Source organism: Uloborus diversus, chromosome 2, assembly GCF_026930045.1.
Source record: "Uloborus diversus isolate 005 chromosome 2, Udiv.v.3.1, whole genome shotgun sequence".
NCBI lineage: Eukaryota > Metazoa > Arthropoda > Arachnida > Araneae > Uloboridae > Uloborus > Uloborus diversus.
The window spans coordinates 184,936,473-184,964,287 of NC_072732.1; the positions used below are offsets into that span (position 1 = coordinate 184,936,473).

At 34.6% G+C, this 27,815-nt stretch overlaps 1 protein-coding gene across 1 annotated transcript in view; it reads right to left on the minus strand.

Moving 5' to 3' along the window:
• The window catches only part of LOC129217556 (uncharacterized), a 36,938-nt gene extending 11,470 nt beyond the window's left edge, over positions 1 to 25,468 (minus strand). The window contains exons 1-4 of the mRNA XM_054851880.1: positions 25,136 to 25,468; positions 20,409 to 20,813; positions 15,522 to 15,708; positions 13,217 to 13,462 (exon numbers count right to left, since the gene is read on the minus strand). Coding sequence (XP_054707855.1) covers positions 13,217 to 13,462; positions 15,522 to 15,708; positions 20,409 to 20,813; positions 25,136 to 25,468 — 1,171 coding nt within the window. The remainder of the gene's footprint in view (positions 1 to 13,216; positions 13,463 to 15,521; positions 15,709 to 20,408; positions 20,814 to 25,135) is intronic.
• Between the last annotated feature and the right edge of the window lie 2,347 nt (positions 25,469 to 27,815).

Sequence of the window (27,815 nt, forward strand, 5' to 3'; positions counted from 1 at the left end):
TAAAAAAAAAAAAATTGTCGTTAAATTTTCAGTTAATTAAATTCACAGCAGTATATAAACTTTGAAGACTTAATTCAGGACTAATCTAATTATAACGATGATCATTATATAATTAGAATGAATGAGCATGAATTGTAAGACGATTGTGCAAGTGTGTTATACTGCGAATACATGATACTGAATATGCATCGACAAAGATTGGATTCATCATATGAGTTAATGTTTGAATATTCGTATCGTTGTCCTTTTGCGCACATTTAGAGATAAAGGCTGAAGTTCCGCATCTCACACAAGCTCTAAGTAACGACGTTGGAAACGCTTTGTACAGTTTCTTCAATTTTGGCCACCAATTTTTAATCAAATAATTCGTGGGGCAACGAAATCTTGATACATTGGCCTTTACTTTGTGATCACAACGAGTTTTAATCTTTCGGATAATAGCATTAATCGATCGATGACGACAAAAAATGACTCAAACTGATAACTTTTAGCCACTTGAATTCGCAAATGCTCCTATTTCAAGATGACAGTAAATTTATATATATTTTTAAAATTTTGTATCTAAAAAAAAGTAAAGAACAAGGGGTAGCTTTTGCTGCTTTTACTTGTAGTTTGTTTATAAATTATTTATTCAACTGTGGCCTTGGGAATTTTGATTGTGGCCCAAATGTAGCTAAAATACATATAAAAAACTTAAGGAATGTTTCGTCCGTTTTATACCAACAAGTGCAATGAAACTGTTGAAATGTAGTGTGGAAGCTTAAAATAGATAAATCGTTGTCAAGTTATTCTGAATGAATGCAACTGTTTTGGAGTTACAAAGATTCCCTTTCTTTAATGCAGAAAAAGTTTCGAACTTCCGACACTAACAAAGCAGCAGAGAGAAGTGGAATCAACGAACAACGTATAAAATGTAAATCTTAGACTCTCAGATCTTCTGAAAAGAAACCCTAAATCATCGTAATAATAAAGAAATCATCAATTTTATTTTATTGCTGCTCATTTTGTGTTAATTCAACTCATACAATGCATTTCGTTCCCAAAATGGAAGCACCCATAAGCTGATCAACACTTAACGTTCAATGTTCGACTCTCGTTGAAGTTGCATCTGGACGCGTATGTAAAAGCAACAGTTGGGTTTCTGTACTTGCTGCTTCACTTTATGACAAACTTTCCAAACGCAAAATGACTCAGCCGGTTTTTAAAGAATAAATAAAAAATCTGTGTTCTCTAAGTCCGAAGCCCGGTGACTCAGGGGTAGCGCTTCCACGCCACAGGTCCGGGTTCTATTCCCGGGGCGGACATGATCGATTCAGCCGTTCACCCCTTCAGTGGACGATAAAATAAGCATCAAGTGTGCTTGGGTACCAAGCACTAGAGGTTCTGCGTTCGGCCGACCGCCTAAACGGAACATCTGCCTAGCACCCCAGAGCCTCCTGGTCAGGAAGACTGAGGTGGGTACAGTAGGCCTTGGCCCTCACTGGCTGTCGTGCCACTGGGGTTGGTTCTTTGAGTCGAATGGACTGAAAACAATAAGCAATCCTTAGTCATAAGAAGTTAAAAAAAAATACTCTTGTGCTCAAGCATTAAACATAAACCAACGTTAGATACGCAAATAGCAATGAAAATTTGATGCACACGCTTATTGCGAGAAAAAATACAAGTATAAATTTGCTGACTACAAAAGATGGTGTATAATTTTTACCATGCTTTGATGCAACGCATGTGCAATTTTCTAGAAAAGTGTAATTTCTTGTCCCAGGCCCATAGCAACGTTAGAAACACGTTTCCATAGCTTTTTATTATTATTATTATTTTTTTTCATCTTCTTAATTAAAAAAAAAAAAAACTGATATTTAACAGCGTTAAATAATACTTATTTAATGTGAAGGCTTAATACTAACACCAAAAAAAGTCATTACCTTCCACTGTCACAGTACCTCAAAAATGATCAAACGATCAAAAAAAAAAAAAAAAAAAATGTCTTTTTTTCAAAACTGAAAATAATTTCAAACACAGGGAAAAGTTTCACAGTTTTAGTTCAAATATTTAAAAATTTATGAGTGGTTTTAGGTCATGCTAGCTATGTGTTTCTATGCAAAAGAAGAACTTTTAATTGCTTTTTCTCGATGATCGCTTTTTTGCGACTTCATGTCTTTAGAATCTCTAAGGATTTTTTTCTATTAAAGATACAGCTTTAATGTAATACTTTTTGCAGTCAGGATAATATATTTAACAAAACTGTGCATTGGATAAGCATTTTACAAAAAACTCAAATGTTTAGAGCGTGTTATACATAAAAAAGCAATTTTTTAATAAAAAATTAATTTCTACATAATTAATCACAGAAAGTTTTAATAAATATATAAGCAAATGAATGCACCTATTTTTAGAGATGATTATTATAATCGTCTAGTAAAAATATTCTTTTTTTAGAGTTCAAAAACAAAAAAGTCTTAGAAATTTCCAAAAATTAAAAATTTTCTGAATTTTTTTAATAAAAAAAGCGGCTATTTTTCAAAAAATTTGAAGTAAAGTAGTGTGAAAAAAGTAGATGTGTATGTTATTTTTTTCAAAAAAAAAAAAAAAAAAAAAACCAAAAAAAAAAAAAAAACCAAAAAAAAAAAATGTCTTGAAGGTACTGTGACCCTTATCCAAGACAGCAAAAAAAAAAAAAAAAAAGACTGAAATGTATCTTTAAAATAGATTTTTACAATATTTCAAGCATCCTAATTTGAAATTAGCTTCTTTTTTGCATACATTAATGTTTTTTTTTTACACGCTTTTATTAGCTTCACCTGTATGTATGTATGTATGTATGTATCTTGTAATGGAATCTTGCAGCTCAAATTTCGCCCACTTCCTGCGATCGGATTCTTTTGAAATTTGGCACGCGACCTCAGACCCGATGACAATGCAATATTCTATAATCAAATTAATTAATTAACTCTTTTAATTGTGAGTTTCCTCCAATTTTAATCAATATTTTGGCATAAATCCAACAATGTGAAAAAGGAAAAAATTAAAAAAAAAATACATTAAAAAATACTCGCAAAAATTATTTAAAAATATCTACAAAAACCTTTAATTTTTCTGCATCAGACAAAATTTGTTCCAATGTTCCAAGGTAATTAGAACATGAAATATAACTCTTTTTAACTAATTTCATGCCAAAATTGAGGTGAGCCTTCAATTGGAAATTTATTGCTGATGAGACCATTGTTGAACAAAACTTTTATTCAAATGCATCTCAAATTTTCAAAGTAATATAAATTAGGGCTCGACCGATGGCATTTTTTGGCCGATGGGCCGATGCCGATTGTTGGCCGATTGTTCAAGGATGGCCGATGGCCGATGGCCGATAGTTTTCCTCCAAATGGCCGATTGCCGATGGCCGATGGCCGATGCCGTTGGCCGATGGCAAAAAAAAAAAAAAAAAAAATCAAACAGAAATAAATTGATAAAATTATCAGGGATTTAAAGGATCTTTGATTCATTCACTTTATTTCCTTTCTGCGAATAAGGAATTGCAATCACAAAAAAAAAAAAAAATCAGATTTTGGCCTAAATTTCTGTTTTACGATCACCCAATTTAATCTTCACAAGATTTTTCGGCACATCTGTATATGCATATGTACTTAAGAATATATAGATGACCGAAATATCCATTTTGAATGTCTCCTCAGTTAATTATCGCAAATTCTCTTGTGATCTCTTCACGTGCGTAAACTTGTGTCACTCAAAAACGTTATGAAATAGTAAGTTGAAAACTCATACGTACGTAGTATGATCTAAAGTTCGAGGAGAAGTTGTATAAAACCTTACCCTGAATAGTTCACATTACCGAAGCACATCTATCTACAAAATAGTCGCTTCGAACGACTATGCACTTCTGCCAACGTTCGTATAGCTTTTAGAAGCACTCCTGAAAGACATTTTTCGCAACCTCCTGTAAGGCATCTTGCGCTGCTGCTTTAACTTCATCGTGGGGAAGAAGGCGACTTTCATGTCGAGGATGCACGGTTCGATTGGTCAATACTCTGATATGACAAACAAATAACGTTTCGTCGGACTCAGCTCCGTGTGACTTTTACCGGTTCCCAGCAAAAAAACATTTGCATGGACGCCGCTTTCTTCCGTCAGGAGAAGATAAAGCTGCATTATAGAAGGCTCATCGAAAAATGACTTCCAGGAGTGCTTCCAAAAGTTATATGAACACTGGCAGAAGTACATCGTCCCTCAAGGTAACCTTTTGAAGGTGGATGTGCTTCGGTAATGTGAACTATTCTGGGTAAGGTTTTATATAGCTTGTCCCCGAACTTTTGGATCGTACTACGTACAATCTTTATACTTTATAGGGTGTAGCTATGCTTCTCCTTTTTTACTGCTGTATGATGAAAGAGAAAGAACAACAGCTAAAAAAAAAAAAAAGAAAAAAAAGGAAGAAAAACAAAGAGATTGTTTAATAACCAATTGATTTGTTTGTTTGTTTTTTAATTGAATATTTACTATGATTTCAGTAATATTGTACTAATGTATGGATTTAGGTACATTAAACATAGTTAAAAAATATTAAATTATGTTGATTAATCATTAAAAAAAATAAGAATAAAACTATGAAACCGTTAACAAATTACGCAATTAAAGTGGAAAGATTGCACGTAGACATTTTTTACTCATCAAATTAAACAAAAAAAGTAACAGATAAAGTTCAATATTTAATCATAATAGGAATATTTTTATACTTATTTAAAATTTATGAATAGAAAAGTTTGCATTTTTCATAAAAGCCATAACGGTGACATAAATTTTGCTGAAAAAAATAGCCATGAAAAGAGCGATGTTTTTAAAACGCAGCTACAATAAACAAACTCAATATTTACACCAAGTTAATAACTGAATACATATACTACTTGATCTGATGTTTGCACACATAATATTGAAAATTTGATTGTTTAATCTTTTATGAAGCTTTACAAATAAGTTCAAATTGAATTTTTGAATTTAACAATAGTTTTCTGAAATTTAAAAAATTGCATAAAAGAAAATCCTTGAAACTTTTCCATAAAAAACGAAAATAACTTATTCATTGATTTTATATAAATACATAAAAATAGTTACTTACAACAAAAAAAAAAAAAAAAAAAAATCGATCGCTATTAATGATGCAAAAAAGATGGCGCATTACGAAATATAGGTGAAACAAGTATGAGAAATATGCAAAATGACATTTCTTGACTAAAATAAATAATTGCTTAATATTTAAGAAATGCTTGAAACCTCGAGAGAGGGTTAGGGAAGGGGTCACTCTCTGGTTTTGGAGTAATTCACACATCGGCTCCAACCTCGGCCTAAATTTTTTAGTAAAGAACCGCTAAAACCAACGCCTCTGAAGAGTTTGAATCTATTTCAGCACTTCCGAAGAAAAAATTAAATAGTCCCTTCGATTTCCGAATTATGTCACCATTCAAAACGTGTTTAAACAATTTCTTACATTAATGCTCTAAATTCCTTGTAAACAATAGACAAAGTTTTTTTTAAAAAATCTCTAATTTTATGAATGGTGTTAGTTTTAAACAATTCAGAAGTACAACTAGAGTTTAATTTCAGAAATTGAGGGAGTAGAAGGAGGAGCACGCAAGTGTTCTCGGAAATTTAAAAAATAAGACTTCAAAATAATCATAAACATTGAACGGAAAAACCCTTTCAAAACTTGCACCCGAGTTTGTTTTGACCTGCAGTGTCGGATTTAAAATATAGCAAATGTTGCAATTGCGCGAGAGGCCAAATAACCATAGGGGCACCGAAGGAGTTACAAAACTGCTTATGATAAATGTTTTACAACTTGTGTGATAGAGAAATAGGGCCCCATAATGTATTTCGACGGGCCTCAAACTTGTAACTCCGCCGAAGCGATACAGAAAAGACTGCATTACTGTGATTCATATTACAAATATCGAAAAATTACCGTCGGCTCAACGGAAATCTAAAAAAATGACTCAAAAACCGGTTTTGCCATCTCATATTTGTTTCCATGGTCTCCAATTCGGCAATATATCACCAAATGATCGTCAGTCTGAGACGCTTTATTAGTTTTGCATTGAAATAAGTAATTAATAGCCACAAAAAATGAATAAAGAGGCTTTTCAGAATACCCGATCGAAAACAAAAAGGGAAGTGCACAACTGGAACGTACGCACACAACCCACATGCGAAAATTTATCCTTCTACAGCTTAGCATTTTTGAGTTATGACTTATGAGAGATACATACGTACATCCAGCTGCAAGAAACAAAGCAATAATTAACTTGTTTGGTACCTGAATGCAGTATTAAAAACTCTTTCAAAGGGGACTAAAATAGAAAGTCATACTGAAATTTAAGTAAATAATTTTATATGAAAAAAATAACTTCCTTTACTTTGCATTAAAAAGTAAAACATCAAAGGGCTTTTTTTTTCCGAAAACATCGGCCAATTCCATCGGCTTTTCGATGTTTTTTAAGGCCGATGGGCCGATGTTTCCTGCAAGTTAGCATCGGCCGCCGATGCCGATGCCGATGGATAAATTGTTGAATCATCGGCTCCGATGCATCGGCCAGGCCGATGCATCGGTCGAGTCCTAATATAAATATGATTTCCGCAAACATACATCGATGACTCACAGTAGCTTCCCATCAGGGTGCCCTTGTCTTAACTTTGAGATATTACCTCGCACTCGTTTCATAAATAATTTCGTCAATTAAGTCCCAATCTGATTCAAATTTTCATATACCGCACAAAAAAAAAAAAACTTTGCCTGATAATTCTCCAACAAAAGACTAAAAAACGGAAAAATAAAATAATAGTTTAAAAAACTAAAAAAACACGCTTTCGTAGCAAAATGAATTAAAAAGTGAAAAATAATCTTTGGATGATAGTAGTTGACTAATCACATAATTTTAATGGAATACAAAAAAGCGTGGGGGGCTTCTTATCAGTTATCTTGAATTTCTTCCATTTAATGTCCAAGCAAAAATGTAAATAGACAGCAACCCACGCTTTTTTGTATTCCATTAAAATTAAGTGATTGGTCAACTACTATCATCCAAAGATTATTTTTCACTTTTTAGTTCATTTTGCTACGAAAGCGTGTTTTTTTAGTTTTTTAAACTATTATTATTATTTTTTTTTTGCAAAGTTAAAACTTGTCTAGCGTCATAACCATCCAACAGTTTTTACAGGCTTTTATGACCACTAGTTACAACTGGCAGCTCAAATAATTTTCAGTTTATTGTGCAATTTTGTTTCTCTTATGCTTATACTAGCAAAAATACCCGGCGTTGCCTGGGTCAGTAATAGTTGTAAGAAACAATCGCTACTTTCTTTCGTTTTCTGATTTAACTGAAAGAACTCGAAACACACCGTTTTGACGTGATTAAAAATCGAGCTTCTTCCTTACCCATAAAAGTAAAATAGCAATAAGTATAAAGAACCAACGAATATTCTTTTAGAAACGAAAACACGAATTTAAGCATATAAAAATTTGAAGAATTTCCAAAATATGAACTAACAAAAACAAAGATCACTAAAAAACGGTGCGCTTGCTTCATTTAATTAAATAGTACACAAACACAAAAATAAAAAAAAAAGCTCTCTACTATGTTTTCCTCAGTCAGGATGCAAAAAGTAGAGTTTCCAAATGTTTAAATCACTTTAAACTCATGTTTGCTCCGGAGAAGCCTTGATTCAAAATTTTCATTATGATTACTTTTAGTATTGCTGTTGTTAGGCAACGAATTTTCGTAACAATGGGGTTTTATGTTTAATCACATACATTAAAGAAATTACATAGAGAGGCCCTGCTATACTAAGAAATTGAAGCCGGAAGTTGCACCGCTGTATCCCAAGATCCTTAGCTTCTTGCTATTACTGAACATTCTATTACTGAATCTCAATTGGTTAATTTAAACTTAGATATTGTTGCAAATTTATGAAGCACGTTTTTGATATTTCATTAAAACGTGAATTAAAATGCAAACCAATCCGCCAGCTACTTTATACGGTCTCTTTGCGAGATTGGTGAAAGCTGTACTCGCGAACGTTATCATTACCCCGCTCATCATTACACCGCTGTATCCCATAATTCCGGCTTCAATTTCATCTCCTTTTTACCATATACGGGGCCTCTCTATGTATATTTCTTTACTCTATGTTTAACCATAACATGGGGTAATTACATGAAATTTACTGTTTTCCAACATAACTTTTTTTAAACTAAGTTTTTAATTAATAAATTATAGCATAAGTTGCTCCCTGATAACGTAGTTATCTATGGTAAAAAAATGGTTAATGCTTCTATGCTTAATTTTTTGAAAGTTAATTTTTTAAATTTTGGATGTTTTATTCCAAAAGGTTAATCGAAAATCATTAAAAAAATTAGTTATTGAGTGTTTTAAAATTTTTTCAGCACTTTCGCATTTTTAATATAATTTATTTTGATTTTAGATGATAAATTTATCGAAGTATTAGTAAGTCATTTGACTCATGAATCGAAATAAATAAAAGAAAAAGACACGTATAATGACACTTTTAGTCAAATGTACAAAGTTAACCCTCAATATCTCTAAAAAGATGTTTTATGAATTTTGCAGTTTGGCAAAAATACATATATCTTTCAAAAGTGCCAAACTGCAACCCCAATGAAAAGTTGAAAATGTAAAACTTAGAGATGCTAAAATAACCTTTCTGGAGAATTGTCCATAAGCAAGTTTTGGTGTCTACTTGCGTATGTTGTACCTAACTAAAGTATAACTATGCACCATCCTTTGTATAGCAAGCTACTTGGCGCTATTAAAAGTTCTAATGTGTTTCTAGACTTTCAAGAAGTTGTCATTTCGATGCAAATGATGTGAGCTTCTGGTTAAAAACATATTTTGCCGTGTAAAAATCAATAAATAAATACCACTTGCATGCAATTTTTCATTGCTATTTGTGCAACTAACGTAAATTTTTGAAACTTTTACTACACATGCTCTGTCACGGTGTTAGTTTCGTTGGAACAAAATTTTTAACCGTTGTCAACAACAAAAATGAAGAAGTATAAAAAGTAGCGATTAAGATTTTACGCTTCAATAATGATTTGTATCAAGAATAATATGATTTACATCAGTTATTAGTTTTGAATGAGGACTTCTTAGAAATAGACAAAAAATTCGTTATCCCTTTGCTGTAGTGATCTAGCTAATAACCTTGATTCATCTTTTCCTTTTTCGCAACTTAACATTTATCCAATTTACTAATGGAAATGATTAGAATAATAACAAAAACTTTAGAATTAATAATAGTTTATTAGTTCAATACTAGAATTTACTAATAATTATTAATATTTTACCAGTGAAGAAAAGCTTGAGCTTTAATTTTTTTCTTAGATATCTGTCTAAGCATACTAAGATTCCACCAATATCTACATTACTATATTTTCAAGAAACAAAAATGAAATCTTTAGAAATTGTTTCTTTGCTAGTGTAGCATCTCTGTAAGAAAAACAACCTATTTTCGCCAGCGCTTTCTGTCGTGGGTAAGTAAACGGCAGTAAATGTGTTGTGATAATGAGAAGAAACGTGTTTTTGATTATCTCTGAACACTTGTAAAATGTTGTAGTTAGTCGTTCCTTTCAAGCTTTGTTTTCTGCGGAGGAAAAAATATGCAAGTTTACCTTTGCTTGCCTAACACGACCTGTCATCTCAGCACAAACTATTTCATCCTTCTCATTGCTTTTTTTTATATAACTATCTTAATATATAAAAATCTTCTGTGCGGACGTTTGTCACCATAAGACTTTTAAACGACTGGACCGATTTTGATCAAATTTTTTGTGTGTAATTAAGTTGTGGCAAGCATGGTTTCGAAGCGCGATGGATCGAATCCGAAACATTTTTGTTAATTAATTAATTAATTTAAACATTGGATGGTTATATCTCCCAAATGATTAATATTTATTTTAACCTATTGTTGAGCGAGAACTGAAATAAATATTTAACTCGTTGCCAAAGGACAATAAGAAAGCCAGCTTTGCGTTTTGTAATGAAATTTCTTACTGTGATATGTTAATTGAGAATAGATAAAACGTAGAGAAAGAGAATGAAGTCTTCATTTCTTAAAAACAACAATTTAAGGTCCCGAGATATATTTTAAAGTAAAGTACTGGAAGGTTCACGCGAAACGCGTGTTCTGTCGTCGTAGTTGAACCATGTGACCGGATCGGTGCTTTAGGTTTTCCGAACCAAATGATCAGAAAATACCGTACCTAGCAACATTTGTTTCTCCGCTGAAATCCATCTGAGTTTTGGCACCAAAGTCAAGAATACCTTAAGGATTATCAAGCTAATCAGTACATTATTAAAGGAAAAGATGATGGAATTTAAAGACGAAACAAATTTTATTTTTGTCCAGATAAACTACAACAGGGTAGTTCTATACGCAAAAGATCAGTGCAGTGGAAGATCTTTATCTTTGGTGGAAAGAACAAATTAGGCTATATGAAGTTTTAAAAGTTTTCGTTCAAAAGATCGGACTGCTAATCGGTCGGAGTTGGCTTCGCTCACTGATCGGCTGGATTACAGTAAAGTGGTGGCTTGGCGACTTTGGCTATAAACAATAGAGTTGCGAGATCATTTGTTTGCATTTTAAAGCTACTGTTAATGTAAGTTATTGTATTTTTTGTTTATTTGGCGAAATATTTCAAATTGCAAAGAATTGCTTTTCGTTTTTAAAGAGTTTTTAGTAATTTTAATTGAAGAATGTATTTATTTTGTATCGGGATAAAGGGGTAATAGGCAAAGTGCCAATAGCTTTGAAAATGGTGAAAAGTCGAAAAAATTTAGGACAGGATAAAACCAGTTCAAAAGGTAAGAAAATATAATAACATCAATAGGAAAAATAAATTACGGGCGAGCTGAGTTCGGGAAGGGGGGTTTAGGGGGGTTTAAGGGGGGGGGGGAACGGTTTATCACGATTTCCGGAAAAACTACAAAGTTGTTGGTAATAAAAAGATCTACAACTTTTGTATTTGCTCTTTTTTTCTATAACCTCAAAATATATGCGAAAAACTCAAAAAACCGACTTTTTGGTTTTTTATTTTTATCTCCCACAAGAAAATTTTTTTTTCCACTAAATTTAATGAAAAGTTACCTTATTATGTCCCAAATACACTGTAAATTTTTGGATATAAAATATTTATTTTTTCTCCTTATTTTGATTTAGTATTAAAAATGCATCAGAATTTTCAATCAAAAAATCTCACGTCAAAATATCTGATTTTTTTAAAAAATCGGAGCAAGGTTTTTTTTATTGGAATCTCTACTTTTTGATGGTATAAAAAACAATATACAATACTATGGAAGCTTTTCGCAAAAAATGAGAAAAATAAAAAAACTCGAATTAAAAAAAAAAAAATCATAACTATGTAAAAATTTTAAGCTCTTTATCAAAATGTACACTTTAATTACTCGAAAAATGAAATTTTCCATGTTACATTGACTTAAACTGAAAATAAAAATATACTACAATAATTAAAAATCAAGCTACAGCATGCGTTTGTTTTACACTTCTCATCAACCATTAGACAGTGCCCCCTATAGTTTTTTGGAGTTATGAATAGCAAACTACATTGTAGGATGGGATAAATGAGCTACTTCAGCAATTTGAACTGTGTTACCTTGAATATTATGAAAAATAATCATTTTCCAATTGTGTTTGCTGTTAATTATTGTGTTTGCTGTTAATTTAATAAATAACTTAAAATTTTACATAGTGATGATTTTTTTTTCAAATTCGAGTTTTTTTGATTTTCTTCATTTTTTGCGAAAAGTTTCCACAGTATTTTATATTGTTTTTTATACCATCAAAAAGTAGATTCCAACGAAAAAAAATTGCTCCGATTTTGTAAAAAAATCAGATATTTTGACGTGAGATTTTTTGATTGAAAATTCTGATGCTTTTTTACTACTGAATCAAAATAAGGAGAAAAAATAAATATTTTAAATCAAAAAATTACAGTGTATTTGGGACATAATAAGGTAACTTTTTATTAAATTTAGTGAAAAAAAAATTTTTTTTTGTGGGAGATAAAAGTAAAAAACCAAGAAGTCGGTTTTTGGAATTTTTCGCATATATTTTGAGGTTATAGAAAGAAAGTGCAAATACAAAAGCTGTAGATCTTTTTATTACCAACAACATTGTAATTTAGTTTTTTTCGATAAGACTCTTAGTTTTTCTGGAAACCGTTTTCCCCCCTTACACCCCCCTTCCCGAACTCAGCTCGCCCGTAATTTATTTTTCCTATTAATGTTATTAGATTTTCTTGCCTTTCGAACTGGTTTTATCCTGTTCTAAATTTTTTTGGTCTCAGACATTATTGGCACTGCTCTATAAGGGATATGAATGATTTTCGCTTATTCAGAGAACTGTTTTTACCTTTATCATCTTTTTTAAACGATATCCTTTGTATTGTTTTATTCTTTTTCATATGGGGGATGTTGCAGCGGGATTTCCCGTTTGTTCTAGATGGGTAGTTAGTTTTTTTACACCTAATATCTGAGCGCGCTTTTTATCCTTTGAGTATGGCTGAAGGAACAAACCATCAAGTACTGGAGAAAAAATGGTTAGTAAAACAACTGCTCAGTAGGGAATAAGATAAATCAAGTTGTAACAAATGTACACATTCTGACACCAAGCAGCTTAAAACATTTTCTTTTTATATATTTTTTTCAACAAAACGGTTCAAACACTTGATAGTTTATTGAAATTTTTTAACTTTTCAATTTACAAAGTTAGAACAGAACAACGTCTGTCGGGTCTTCTAATTATTTATATTTTATTATGCATAATTTTATATTTTGCGTATGTATGAAAAAATAAATACATTTTGATTGTTACTAAAATACTTTTTTTTTCTTATTTTTGTTGCTGTTGTTTCTGAAGAAGGGTACTCATACTCAGCGCTATGGTATTATAAGAGGGGTACACATTGGGAAGTACAGCAGCCCCAAAACCTTCGAGTTGTGGGAAGTTCTTTTAGAGCCTTCTCTAGGGTTGGGATCCAGTGAAAACTTTGAAATAAAGTTATTCAACTTATAAGACTTTCATTTATCGCGAATTGACATTTAAGTGCTTTAAAAAGTAAAAAATAAGAAAAAAGGTAAATAAATAAATGGATAAATAGCTCGGAGCAACTCACCCGTCTTGAGCTTGGACTGCTCCTTGGGGCAGTGCGTCTTCATGTGTGCCGGCCTGGCGTAGGTCTCGTACCCGAAGTAGGTGTACTTGACGAGGGGGGGCGGGGGGTCCGTGGGCAGCGGCCTCCATCCCGCGGAGGCAGAGGACGAAGAGGCGGAGGACGACCGCTCGCTGCTCAGGTCGATGGTCTCGGCGAGTACCTCGGTCGCCTCCGTCATGGTGGCGCGGTCCCGGAACGATGCCGGACCTGCCGGATATATTCATTAAAGACCGAGCGATGGTTCTCATTAAAGAAAAACAATTAGATTTACGAGCAATTTTTAGAAACAACAATTTAAATGTAATTGTCATGAAGACGTCAGAGATAAATTTTCTTAATTTAATTCAATGAGGCCGGACCTGCTGGACACATGAGCATGGATAAATTATTTTTCCTCACGTGATAATTGCCATTTGAAAAAAAAAATTATATATATATATAGATTTACAAGCAATGTTTAGAAACAATAAGTGGAGAAAAAAAAAAGTGAGTTTGTGAAAACGGTAATCAAAAAATATGTAGAAGAAAATAGATTGGTAAATCAAGTTGCAAGTAAAAGTAGTTCCAATTTTTGCAACAGAGAGAGAGACTAGTTTCTGTGGAACTAGCGATTGCAACAGAAAAGCTTAAATTGTTTTCTTCTGATAGAGGGCTTAGCTCCTGCATCCCTGAAATAGATATTTGCGGTATTCTCTCGACAATTTGTGCTTTATTTATGTTGTATTCACTTTAGAATAGTTGAGGTCAGGATAGAAAGCAATGCAAAGGTCAGGAAAAAGAGATAGAAAGAGAGAACATTAAATGGGGAAAAATATTGAACCGTTTAGTGAACAAAAATTAAGTTATTTGACAAGAATTAGCTCTTAACGACGAAAACACACACACACAATATTTTTGTTAATAAGTTGCAGCATAAGCCTTTGAATATGCACATTCATTTCAAATCCATCAACAAAAAAGATGCGAACTTTTTACAACTATCATTTTCTACTGCAATATTTTTATTGTTTCATTTATCTAATTATACGAGTGCTACTTTTTTTAATTTCTCCGGTTACCTTTTTCACAACTTTTTTTGAAAGTTTTAGGCGCCTTTTGCAACTTTTTTTTTTTTGCATTTTTCCTGTGACAACATTGTACTGAGGGATCCCTTGAAATTTTGTGAATTTTATATTCAAAAATAAGTTTTATCCCAATTTTTTCCTTCCGGGCCTCTTTTGCTGTTGAACCCCCAGCCTAATAATTCGTAAATGATTGCTTTTAACCACTTAACGCATTTGCCCGTGTTTGACACGACTCCTTTTGCATCTTGCGTTACTTCATTTCTTATGACCGTCTCAGTTCCGTTTTAGTAAAATTTGATAGGCTAGATTATAACTGAATACGCATATCCATAGATGGCAATCTTTGCAACATTTTTGTTCTGTAAATCACGTTTTCTTTCCTAAAGTAGTTCTTTGGTGTAGAAAAGATAATATATCCATTTTTATCGCCAAACTGAATTTGAACAACTCTTATGCCTGTAAGTATGACAATTTGATATAACTTGATTTTCTTAATTTTAAATCTTTACTAATAATAAAGCTGTAAGTCTGTGTCTCTGGATGTCTGGATCTGATTATGCACATAGCGCCTAGACCGTTTGGCCGATTTTCATGAAATTTGGCACAGAATTAGTTCGTAGCAAAGGGGTGAGCACCTCGAAACGATTTCTCGAAAATTCGATTTTGTACTTTTTTTATGATTTAATTTTTACCATCATTGGAGGGATTTAATTCCTTTGCACCGAGCGAAGTACTATAACATGGAGGAGTAAATTACCATAACATGGACGAGCTAATTAACATAGCAAATTGGCGAGAAATTCATCATCCGTTATTTGTTAATATACAGGGGACCAAATCACCTTTTAATTTTCTACTACGGGCAAAGCCGGTCGGGTATCGCTAGTTCAAAATAAGTTTGCAATGAAATCGTTTACACTTTGTATACTATTTTTTATGACTTTCGCTCCTCCCCTACGCCCCAGTCGTCTCCCTTACAGAACTGAAAATGTAAAGAATAAATTACACTATACCTATACATACTCACTTCTGCCAAAGAAAAAAAACTCGATAAGCCGATTTTTGAAAAAAAAAAAAAAAAAAAAACCTAGTGTTTTTATGGGTTAACTAGAAAAGAATTCGAAAAATTTTTGCTCAGTTCCCGAAGAACTAATAACGTGTGAACTAACTCTGGGTTGTGGCAACGTTGAGAAAGAACTTACCACGCTCGTTTCGGGGGGCTTCCTGAAGTGGTTCGGGCTCCCTCCTCTGGTTGCGCCCCTCACTGGGGCGGCCGATGAGTGCCCTTGCCTCCCTGTAGTGGGTGGATTTCTTGTGGTGACCTCTGTATCGCCGCCCTACGACGGGAGAAGACGTTTTCTGGAAGAGGCTGGCGTACGAATTGGATTCCTAGAAAACCAATGCTTATGAGATAACACACACACATGCGCATGTAGAAAGTAGTGGTCCAACTTGTAGGCACTTTTGCAATTTTTTTAAACTTGTTATGGCTATGACAAATGTGAATTTTCACAAAAAGTCGAAAAGCATTATAAAAAAAAAATTAATAATTCGTAATGCAAAAATGTTGAGCGGCAATTATTGTTAAGGAGTTGACTAAAGGCTTACGCTAGGAAGAACGTCGCATAAAATAAAACGCTGCAACTACAGGAAGAGAGGAAGAAATACAAACAAGATTGCGTCACGTCCCTTCTTTGATATGTAATTTTATACAGTAGATTCTCACCGTCCCCATAGCAATATTACTGATAAATGCTGCACGACTTTTTCCTTTTGAAATTGAATAGTTTTTTTCTGGAGAAATATTTCATTTCATCTTGAAATAATTGAAATAAACAAACTGTGCGTCAGGTTGCTACCTTTACGCAACTGACATCTGGCGGGCTTAGCCTCGTGACAGCTCGTCCATCCCACGTGCAGTGAGTTGGGGCACACCGCCATGCGTGGTGTACTTCACATGCTTCGTCCTCTTCTGACCGGCTGCGGCAGAACAGTAATTAATTAGCACGCTACATTAATTAATCCGTGTTTCGCCATGTCGCAAATCAAACTTAATCCACTTTTGTCCAAACCAGGAATTATTGGACTACTGTTAGGTTTTCCGTCGCGTCAGCGTTTTGGAAATTTTGAAGCAATGTAGATTTGCTGAGAATTGACGCTTGATATTTCAGCTAATTAAAGTCATACAGATAAATTTAGACTAACAAGATTTCCCGAAAAAATACGAATGTTTTTATACGTAGATCGAGTCGGAACTCGCTTTTGTTCAAGAAGAGTTAGAATGATACGATAAATATACAGATAGTTTGGAGTTCTGTACAATTTTTTCTAAGATAATAAAGAAAATAGTTAGAATAATCAGCAAAGCCTGAAAGTATCGCTCACATTCGGGAATATATAGTTGAAATAATTAGGTATGTAATGTGTTTGTTTCTTTTGTTCGTACAGCGAAATTGGTAAGGCCTAGAAACATCAAATTTGTCACAATGACTTTTGTCGAAATTATACACATCTGACCCGAATTTCTTGTAAATTAGGTTTTAGAAAATTATTTCATATTCTTTGAGGACTTTTTCCCCAATGAGTGTAAACTAATTACATCGGAGAAATGTTTCCTTTTTTTAAAACCCAATTGTAGAAAGTACATTTTTCACATGAGGTGAAACAAAGAGGGGCGGGGGATAGATAATTTTTATACATTGTTATAAATATTTAGCAAGATAGTTTCTTTCTCTCTCTCTCTCTCTTTTTTGGTACTTTTGCATTTTTATTACAAAAAAGAAAGTTGATTGCGCATCTCAACTGGCCGCAGTAGATGGCAAATTATCAACTGTGAAATTATGTAGATATTCAAAGAATACCACTACACACATAACAAAAAGTTGCGTGTTAAAGAAGTTATCTTGTTTTAGAATGAATATTTAGAAGCAAAATATTGCGTATGCTCTATTTAATTCCAAATTTTAAGAATTTGTTTCAGAACTTAATCTTCATCTTAAGCAACTTTTCTTAGCTTTATAGCACATATGAGGAACTGAGAAGCAAAGGGATACAAGTGGACATTTTCAAGTTTTGAGTAAAACGCGTATAAAAATTACGTCTTAAGTAAGCTTTCATTGAATTTTTTTTCTAAATCATGCTATACAGCAGCATCTACTAGGGCTACTAGTACTATCTCTTGCCCCAAGACAGAGGAGGAGTTCACCTACCATTTGTCCATTTGTACTGGTTATCTCCGAATTTTTAATTATACCACTTGCATCTCTTTGCTTCTCACTACCTCATATAAATTTTTAAGAGATGGATTTTTTCCTTCTTTGTCGTGAGAGTTACGGCAAAAATATGTGAAACTTTTTTTTTAACGCCGTATCAATACTTTATGGCTGGGCACCAAAATTATCTGTGCCATTCACATCCACGCCTTAACGGTGGCACATGAAAGACTGGATGAAGTAGCGGGGGGTCGCACTAGTTCTGATAAAGGCTAAATAGCCTAACACAGTCCCATTAGAAAGGGAAAAAAATGTTTTTGGAAATTCGTAAAATTTAATTGCATTATACAGAAGTAGAGCTGATGTTCTTCATTCGATTCATGCAAGCGTAGTTGAAGTCTTTGTAGGTTGTTTTGTGCACCAACCAATGCATCTATTAAAATGGAATTGCCCTTATACGCAGGTAACATTTTGGTGCCTTTAATAATTGTTGAGCTTTCATAAATGACAGAGCCCGGCCCGGACCCCGCAGAGCTACTTGATAATCAAGCTCTGCTGCTGAGGTAATATTCTCATTAATTTCATTGCGAAAGTGCACGACTTGAAAGCAAGAAGCAAAAGTTCCCGAGGTGTAGCTGCGTGAACGCGAATAAAGTGCGCGTTTGCTGTGAAGGTCCCGTTTTTAATGTCTCCACGCTACTCATCCTAGGTTGGTGAAACCTGCCTGCAAAGTCCACGAGAGGTCAAGACGGCTGTCTGGTGTTGCGCCAATTTGTCCGCCCTCATTTCAAATTGACCTTTCGAGAGGTTCCAATAATCTGTGAGAATCTGCATTGTCAGCAAGATAGGTCGCTCGCGAGAAAGTGGTTGCATTTCATGGGATAGAAATTTCGTAAAAGCATGAATAATCCAAAAAGTGGGTGATTGAAATTTGCTCTCTGAAATATAATGAAATGTTTGAATTTGTAGGAACAGAGTACACACAATAAACATCACTGCAGTCTATGACCTCTGTGCTAACATCACTACTCCAAAGCAATCTGTCTCGTGTTTTAGTTATCAAATTCGTGATTTTCATGCTTTTTAGATTCACTAAAACTTCCTCCATCTTTTCTTTGGTCTTCCTTGCTTTCGTTGCCGTTGAACTTTTAAATCTCTTTTGCACATTGGTTATCATCCATTTCCTCCATATTTTCCAACCAGTGGCTTAGCGATAGGGAGAAGGGACGGTGCATTTTCCATATTTCACGGCTTCTTTTGGTTGGCATGAGAGTTCAAGGAGTCGAAGCTATTTTTTGACATAGGAAATAAAAAGTAGCTTGATAGTAAGAATGACCTGTGGGTGTCAAAAAGAGAAGCCAATTCATGGAAAATAGTTCAAAAGTTAAAAAAAGAAATTTTGATACTGAAACTTTTTTATACTGCCAGGTTGAAGCATTTAACAAACCATTTGAGTCATCTTCCGTCAATACTGTTTTTCTCTTACCCAAAGACTCTGCTGATAAGAAAAATGCTTTACGAACCAAGTTTGCGAACATTTCACATTCGAAATAATTTTGTAATGTACAATAAGAGGCGCTTTTCTACTTAATAACCTTGACAATTGAGACATTTGTTACATTTGTTAACAAGCGTTGCAATATCGTCTTCATAAATTGTTGCTGCCAGGTGATTAGAAGTGAGTTGTGAGGGTTTCTTTGAGCTCCTGATAATTTTGGGAGCTTTGCTCCTCAAGACACTTTTACTCATATTTCTCTTATGGCGAACCACGAATCTTCGATTTTCCTTAACTACTTGGACAATTGTCTGAACAAAGTTGTCAGTAGCAACAGACTTGCGTCCTTATATAATTCCCTTCATCTTTCTTACTGGTTTGGCTATCTTCAAAATTTTGACTCCATTCAGGAACACTACCATCACACATAAAGCTGCCTCTATACACTTATTTTTTCATGAATTTCCGCTGTACTATTCACTTTTGACTGCAAGAAACGAATAAGTCTACAATTCACACTTGGCGGGGGAAAAAATGAAGATAGTCATATTTGCGTGACTGCAGTCACACCAGCCACTGCGCATGCTTGACCTTCATAGTGGGCGGCTGGATGTTGAGAGCAAAAAAAAGAAAAAAAAAAAAAAAGCAGCCCTTGTATTAAGCAGTTCATGAGGAGTAAAGACTTATTGCCTGAATGTTGTTATATATCTAACAACCTAATTGAGTTTGACCAGGTCTTGGCAACGCCTCATTAAACAAGAACTTCTTTCAATCCAAAGTACGAGGAACATTTACTAAACCATTCAAAGTGTTTAGTAAAATACTGGGATCGTCAAGTAGTGTAGGATGAGCTGAATCACGTAATGTGAAATAATTGAGGCCCACTAGAAGGAACTGGGTGTAAATAAAAAAAATGAAAATTTCAATATAACTAGTACGAATGTTCGGAGTAGCATCAGTTTGTTTGCAGGCAATGAGATACTATACTGTAATCACGGGAAAAAACAGACTAGATGTAAAGAAATGTGCTATTTGATGACTTGGACAAGAACATATTTGCGTCAAGAAGACTGCTAATACTATTGGTTAATTTATATTATTCCCGAAAAATCATCCCCCCCCCCAGCAAAAAAAAAAAAAAACCTGTTTGTTTACTTCCAAGCTTTCTTTTCCGTGAACGCAGTATAGTGGTAATATGACAGGTGCTGCTAGCCATCATGGTTTAGAAAACTTTTTACATGAATTGTCGTCCCATAAGATTCAAATTTTATCACCGTTTTACTCAAAATCTTTCTTTTCACCCTTATGGGACTTTGCTACTCTAAACAACAGTGATAAGAAGTTTCGGCTTTTTATGGATCCCAACTGTGCTGTACTCTTACCTCTTCAGTATCTGTTCTGGGCAGCAAATGGTCCCTCGATCGGTAATCCTCGTCTCTGGGTGTGACGTCTGATGGTGTGTAGTAACTGGTACCACCTGAATCCAGTGATGGCGCCACCCTCCTGGGCGGGGCTCCAAGGACAATCCTCCTCCGGGGTCGCTCCGCCTCCCTTCGAGCTGCAGCCGCTGCCAGGCCTGCCAAAGCAACAGCATCTTCGGCAGTGGCACACACGAAGGCATGGCATTCGAAGGTGGTGGGCCTGGCCACGGAACGGTACATGCAGGCAAACACAGATGGATGGGTCAAGCTCACCAAAAACCGCTGTTTCGAGGCGAGGCAGACGTAGCTCTTTGGATCCAGAACGCCATCGGAACAGGCAAGGGGAACGAAGGCAGCCCCGAACACCTGCAAAAGCAGAATCTGTTAAAAGCATACAGTTTTAGCTTGCTCTGCCTCTCAGTCAAAGCCTGGCAGAACTACAAGCAGGCGCCATGCAGCTCATTACGGCAACCAGATAGACTGCAACTTCTAGCTTAACAGCGACCATCAGTCTGGAATAGCCATAAAAGAGCTCGAGATTTGACAACCTCTCGATAAAACTGAGATTACCTTCATATTGGTAAATAGTAATTAAAATTTATTTAACACAACATTGAAAGTCCATCAACCTAGTGTGTCTCACTTCGTTTACGAGGTGTCTGAAGGTACAAATCACCTTGTAACGGGAAATTTTCAGTTCTGATTGTCTTTGGCTGCATTCAGACTCCCTTTTGACCCAGTAACTTGTGCATATTGGGTTATAAGATGTATGTAGGTTTGCGAAGGATGACTTTGTCCTCACGCCTTAAGGTACTTTTTGGAAAAGTGGTTAAAGACCACGACACGTTATCGACTCACTCGATCGCTCGCCACAGATTACAGTACGCCATATGTGCAATATAGATTGACAAATACCTAGCTATCTTTACTAATAACAAAGCTGAAAGTCTGTGTCTCTGGATCTCTATCTCTGTCTAAATGTCTGTTCCGAGCACCCTAAACCGTTCGGCTGATTTTCATGAAATTTGGCACAAAATTAATTTGTAGCATAGGAGTGAGCACCTCGAAGCGATATTTCGAAAATTCGATTTTGTTCTTTTTCTATTCCAATTTTAAGAACATTTTATCGAGCAAATTATCATAGCATAGACAAGTAAGTTATCATAACGTGTACGAGTAAATTATCATAACGTGTAGAAGCAAATTACCATAGCATGGGCGACAAATGAACATAGCGAATTGTCCAGAAATTCATCATCCATTATTTGTAAATATACAGGCGAAGCAAATAAGCTTTTAATTTTTTACTACGGCACAGCCGTGCTGGTACCGTTAGTGTGAAATAAAATTTTAATTTTTACAGAATAATAAGCTCAAATATTTTATGCCAACTTTAAATGCAACAGCAGATCTTCGGATTTAGTTCATGACAAGTTTGATATGCGGGCCATCAATGGCTATGATATGTGGTGCAGAGGAACAGCAAAATTCTGTAAAACTCGCGGAATAGTCGAGGCGTCTATACTTTCGATGACCTCCTGGAATGGCATTTTTGAGCTGAGCGATGGGTTTGGGTAAACCCGTCGTGAAGGGGGGCCAGTGGAGTCGATTGCTGCTCCTGGATTTGGACAATTAATTTTTTTAATGTATAAATGAACTTGGTTTCGTTGTTTTCTGATAAAATGAGTTTACTTTAAGGATGGTGATGATAAACTGTAGGTTGTAGAATGATGGAGGTGATGACAAACTGTAAAATATTGAAGGCAAACCAATATTAATAATGATTGGTAATAGTTATGTTTTAAATTTCAAAAAGTTTCGCCTCAAATAAATTTCAAAACAAAAAAAACTTTGAAACAAAATATAAATTACGAAATAAAAAAAATACATTACTATTGCATTATACTTTTGCTCTGATAAACTAAAAGCAAGTTCACCAGTTATAATTTACCTACAAGAGCGATACAAGCGTAAAGATTTAAGATGGACCTCCCAAAAAACTAATTGATGACCACTAGTTCAGATGCGCAAGGATCTCTGTTCTCCGAAATGCATGAGCCTCTGCAAACGAATAGACAACACAAGCGAATTGTCTGGCTTATTTACAAACATAGCTAAAACCAACGAATAGAAATAAATTAATTATTTTCAATATTTTCCAGTCAATTTGTGTGAGTGTTTCAAATTTTTATTTTGACTCGTAAAAACCTCAGAGATGCATTGTGGGAACTCGAAGCTCAACAGATTAATTTTAATACTACCGCCCTAATTAATTCGTGACAATTTTATATTGACATGCTACGCTCTAATTTGAGTCGAAGAATTGAAGTTAAAATAATATAAAACTCTCAATAGGCATGTCTTCATTGTCCTGCGCTTGAGCGATTTTCTAACGACGACTTGTTACTTTCGGTTTCGTGCTGTAAACCTACATTCAACAACTAAAGGACTTTCTCGGGGTTGTAAAAAAACTGCTTAATGATACCGGTAATTGTTCGGGGATTGAAAGTGAACAATGAGAGACCGGAATTACGAAAAAGTGCATGGGTCATCTTCTTCCGCGTAATCGCGCAATACGTAGTCATAACAGTTTTACGCATCAGGATTGTTTCCAAAACGCTCAGGGTGTTTTTTAAAGCGTTTTTTCTTTTCTTTTTAGACACGTGTTTCTCGTAAGAAAATCACTGCACAGTGACCACACTGTTTGCTTATTGCTCGGTTTAAGTTGATACATAGTTTATTTGCGTGCGCCTGCACTTAATTTGTAAAGGTTATACTATATTGGGTAAGCGGAGGCGCTTCGACCTTAAACTTTTGGGAGGACGAAAATTCTCAATTTGCAACTTGGAACTCCAAATTTTGTCGAATGATGATAGTTTTGCCGGTTGGAACTCTAAATTTCGTTGAATGATGAAAATTTTGCCGGATAGAACTCCTAATTCTGCCGAATAAGGAAACTTTTGGAAGGTCACAGTGACCTTTCATCGTGGCACCCTAAGGGACCCAAATGATGAACCCGATTTCAAAATATGATATTTTAGAAACTATTGAACATATTACAATACGCGATACATGAATTTAAAGGAAATACATGCCAAGATTTGTTTTCCAATCAAGTTCAACTACACAAATATACAGTGTGGAACACATTATACAAAATGCTCAATTTCAAATGCTCGATATTAGAGTTTTTTGTACTCGACAACTAATCTGTATTCCAGTTAGTTCAATACCTTTTAGAGTATCACACTGTCAAAGGTTCGAAATGCTGCATAAATGCATTCTTGAAGTTGAAGAAGTGTTTTGGGGGTTAATAAAGCAATATCTCTAATATAATTCCACAAAAGGCCACTTGGCTTGTGGAGCGATTTTTTGGATTACAGAAAAGATCCCACATCAAACATTTGTAAATGGAAAAAAAGTCTTGGCATATTTCTCCTTAAATTCATGTATCACTCATTGTAATATGTGCAATAGTTTCGAAAAGAGGACATTTTTAAAACGAGTCCATCGTTTTGACTGATGGAAGAAGGTCCTGGGCGGTCAACAATGCTGTTTTTATAATGAAGGACATTCTTGGAGAAAAATTCAGGGGTGAAGGTTATGAAGCGCAAAAAGTTGATTTTTCTAATAATTTCATTTTTTCACTTTATTTATTTTCTGAAATAATGTCGGCTTTTCACTTAAATACTAGCAAATTATTTTAATTTTAGTTTCAAATATGTACATTCAACCGACTTCTAGTGGCATTAATAGAATACTGTGATTCTCGATTCAAGATGATTCCCACCAGAGACCTTGTTGTAGATACAGTGATTCCAATTCGAGTCACGCACAGATGGCAAGGGTTAGTACAAAGTGTGATCAAAAAGTAAGGTGAATGAATTTTTTTAGCAGCAACTGCTGAAGCTACATCCATATGCTGTACTTTGTTCAGCAGCGTGATCTTGTGAGACTAGCAAGGACAAGTTGTAACACGTTCGAAGTTGTCATTCAGCGGCCAGAGCCGCTAGAGTGAGGTTGATTTTATCCTGTCTGTTGCGCAACATGGATTTTGAACAACGCTTTAACATTAAGTTTTGTTTTAAGTTGAAAAAGAGCTCATCGAAATGCTAAAATTAGTGCACGGCGACAATGTGGTAACTCTGAAGACTGTACAAATGGTATGACCGATTAAAAAACGGAAAAGACGCTGTTGAAGACGAGCAGCTTGAGGGACGTTCAGTAACCACAAAAACAGAAGATATGTGCAAAATGTGAAAACAATGATTCGTTCAAACAGTTAAATGACTATTTAAGAGCAATCGGAGGACCCTGGAGAAAGTGTTCTCTTCTCTCTACATTCACCATACTCACTGGATTTAGCACCACGCGACTTCTGGCTCTTCCCAAATATTAAAAATGTGCTTAAGGGAAAACGTTTTGACCCCATCGTTGACATTGTAAGGGTCACGACAGAGCAGCTGAAAGCCTTTCCGAAAAACGCCTTTCAGACATGCTTCCAAACAAGGAGTCAACGTTCGGATAAGTATATTGCTTGCCAAGCACACTGTTTTGAAGGAGATTAAATCAAATTTTGTACAACTTTATTACTTTTTTTTAATAAAAAATTATTTACCGCATTTTTTGATCACAACTCGTAGTTTTTTGTGGGTAAAGAATATGAAAAAGAAATTTGACTTACTCACCCTTCTCTTAATAATCCTCGCATGGAATCGGACGGCAGCCCACAGCACTACATTCGACAAGGGTGTGATGACTTTTGTGATAACCGTCTCTCCTCGGTTCGTGCCTTCTGCGACCACAAGGCCATAGTCGCAAATCTCCAATTGCTGAGTGAGAGCCAAGGGGTGAATACTGCGATGACTCTCCCCTCTCCGGCGGGCACCAGTATATAGATCTAGTAAGGGACGCTGTAGGGACACTATCCCCTTCAGGGGTTGACGCTTCTTTCGAGTAAAAGAAACAGAACCCAAGTACTTGACTTGGAACCCAGACGGCAAGTCTGAGTCCAGAGACATCGCCGAAAGACGTGAACGACACGTCAAGTGTCGCAACGATGTGTGTGATCGTAAATAAATCTCATACTATCCAGTGATCAAAAGTTCTGTTAGACATAAATTGGTTTCGATTTCGTCTTTAAAGTTCTTCAGAAAGTTTCGTCGAGTTTTGAAACTTTCTACGAATATGCTGTGAGAAATAACCAAGTATTCAGAAGGAACGAATTTAGACGCTGCTTTGAAATATTTGAAAATTATCTGCCTGTTTCGAAAGGACTACTATTCAAATACGCTATCCATCACACTTCATACTGTTATTCAATGAGATTCATAGGATAAATAAATAGTTATTAAAAGTGTGCTCAATCTGAATTTTAATTAAAAAATTGATTGAACAATCAAAATATCAGAGTTTAAATTTCGTTAAGAATCATTTTAAGTGGCTATCTCTAGGAAATTTCTGTGCCAGAAAGTTTACAGAGAGAAGACCAATTGTGGAAAAATTCTAAGCCTTGATATTTGTCTGATATCTGGAGTTAGAATACATGAAGGGTTGATTCTTTTCTACGTGTGTTCTTTGGTATATTTTTTATACACTTCATGTTGTTGGATAAACGAAGCTAAGAATTCCGTAGAATAAAATGAATTTCTTAAATCAAATAACAAAGACATAAGTAGTAGCTTTAATGAAGCAAGTAACTTTTTCTTCCTAAATAATAAATCACTGCTGATTTTAAATTGGCAATAACCTAAATAAATTAGATTTAATGACAAAAAATGGCACCACAAGTAAATTGTGGAGAAAAAAAAATCTGAGATGAAGGTTTATCTCATCTTCTTCTTTAACTACAATTTATACGATTGATATGTATTTTCATAATGAATAAGCCAATAATCTATCATCATTGGCATGGATTACTGCAAAAAATTAAAAATTTTTGAAAACAAGTTTCATCTAATTTTCTCACAGAACAAAAGTTTTAGCGGTAATTTGTCGTCTGCTAGTGTGTCCGCCTCTTTGCGATGAAATGGCATAGAAGAAACGAAGGCACTGATGATGATGAAAAAAGAGGCATTAGAAAAAGAAAGCTCTTCGAAAGGTGTTTACTCAATGTCTCAAACTATGCTTAGGTCATAATGCATGCTTTTAAAGTCGCACATTTATTTCACAGCAAAAATTCCTGTTTGAGCTTGTGTCGCCATTGGTTAATTTTCCAATCTTATGCTTGTCACAATCAAAAATTATTTGATGCTTCTGAAGCTTCTTTGTACATGTCTGGTCTGTAGTTCAACAGAAAATGAAGAGTCTGGAATAAAAAAATACATTCGATGTAATACATACAAAGAAAAAAATAAGTTTGCAAATCTTAAAACAATGATAATTTTACGAAACTCAATACCGTAAAAGCGGGTGAGAATGGTTTGGAGGGTGAGATTGAGATTAAAAAAAACCCCAGGTTTGACGTAATAAGCGTTCGTAGTGAGCTCTGGGATATTCCAGCTTCAATAGGAACTATTCAATAGGAGCCAGACGAATAACCTGGTGATTGTGAATTGGTTTGTTGTGAGCAACTGGTGCTACGTGTTTGTAGATAGCTCGGAAATTTATGTTGGTGGACTTTTCGTGCATTAAGGAATCACAATTTCATAAGTACTGGACCGATATTAACAATTTTTTCACCATAGATAGCTGCATTATAAGGAAACAACATAGGCTATAATTTATTTCTAAAAAATGCAGTTTAAAAAATTTATGATGGAAAACAGTAAATTTCATGTAATTTCCCCATTTAATGAATAAATATAAAACCCATTGTTACAGATAATCGTTGCTTTACAACATCAATATTTATAGTTATCATAATAAAAATTTTGAATCAAGGCTTCTCAGGAGCAAGCAAGAAATTTATTGCTTTCTTAGGATTTTAATCCTCCTCTATGACAATAATCGATAACGGAACGAAGTTAAAAGACAATTGATTTCGGCAACAGTTGGAAAATAGTGTTTATTGTCAAAAATTGCACACTCGACGTTAAATCCCGGTTATCACAAATTTGCCATTTCAACTGCGCTTGCGCGCGGACTTTCGCTGATTTCGAAACTCTTGCTCAAACTAATGAAAAACATTTAAATTCGTTAATATGAGATGAGAACAGATAAAAATTAGAAATTAAAAACCTGTCTTTGATTTAGTTTTTACGCCTCGCTAAAGATTGAATTTTGCGTCTTAATTATTAATGGATTCGGAGCCTGATTTTTCTATGAAACAAAGGCCCTTTTCAATGCCAAATTTTTAACCTCAGAAGAGCGTACTAGCGGAACCCTCAACCTAAATACAAATGTATAACACTAAGCTGTTTACGCCTA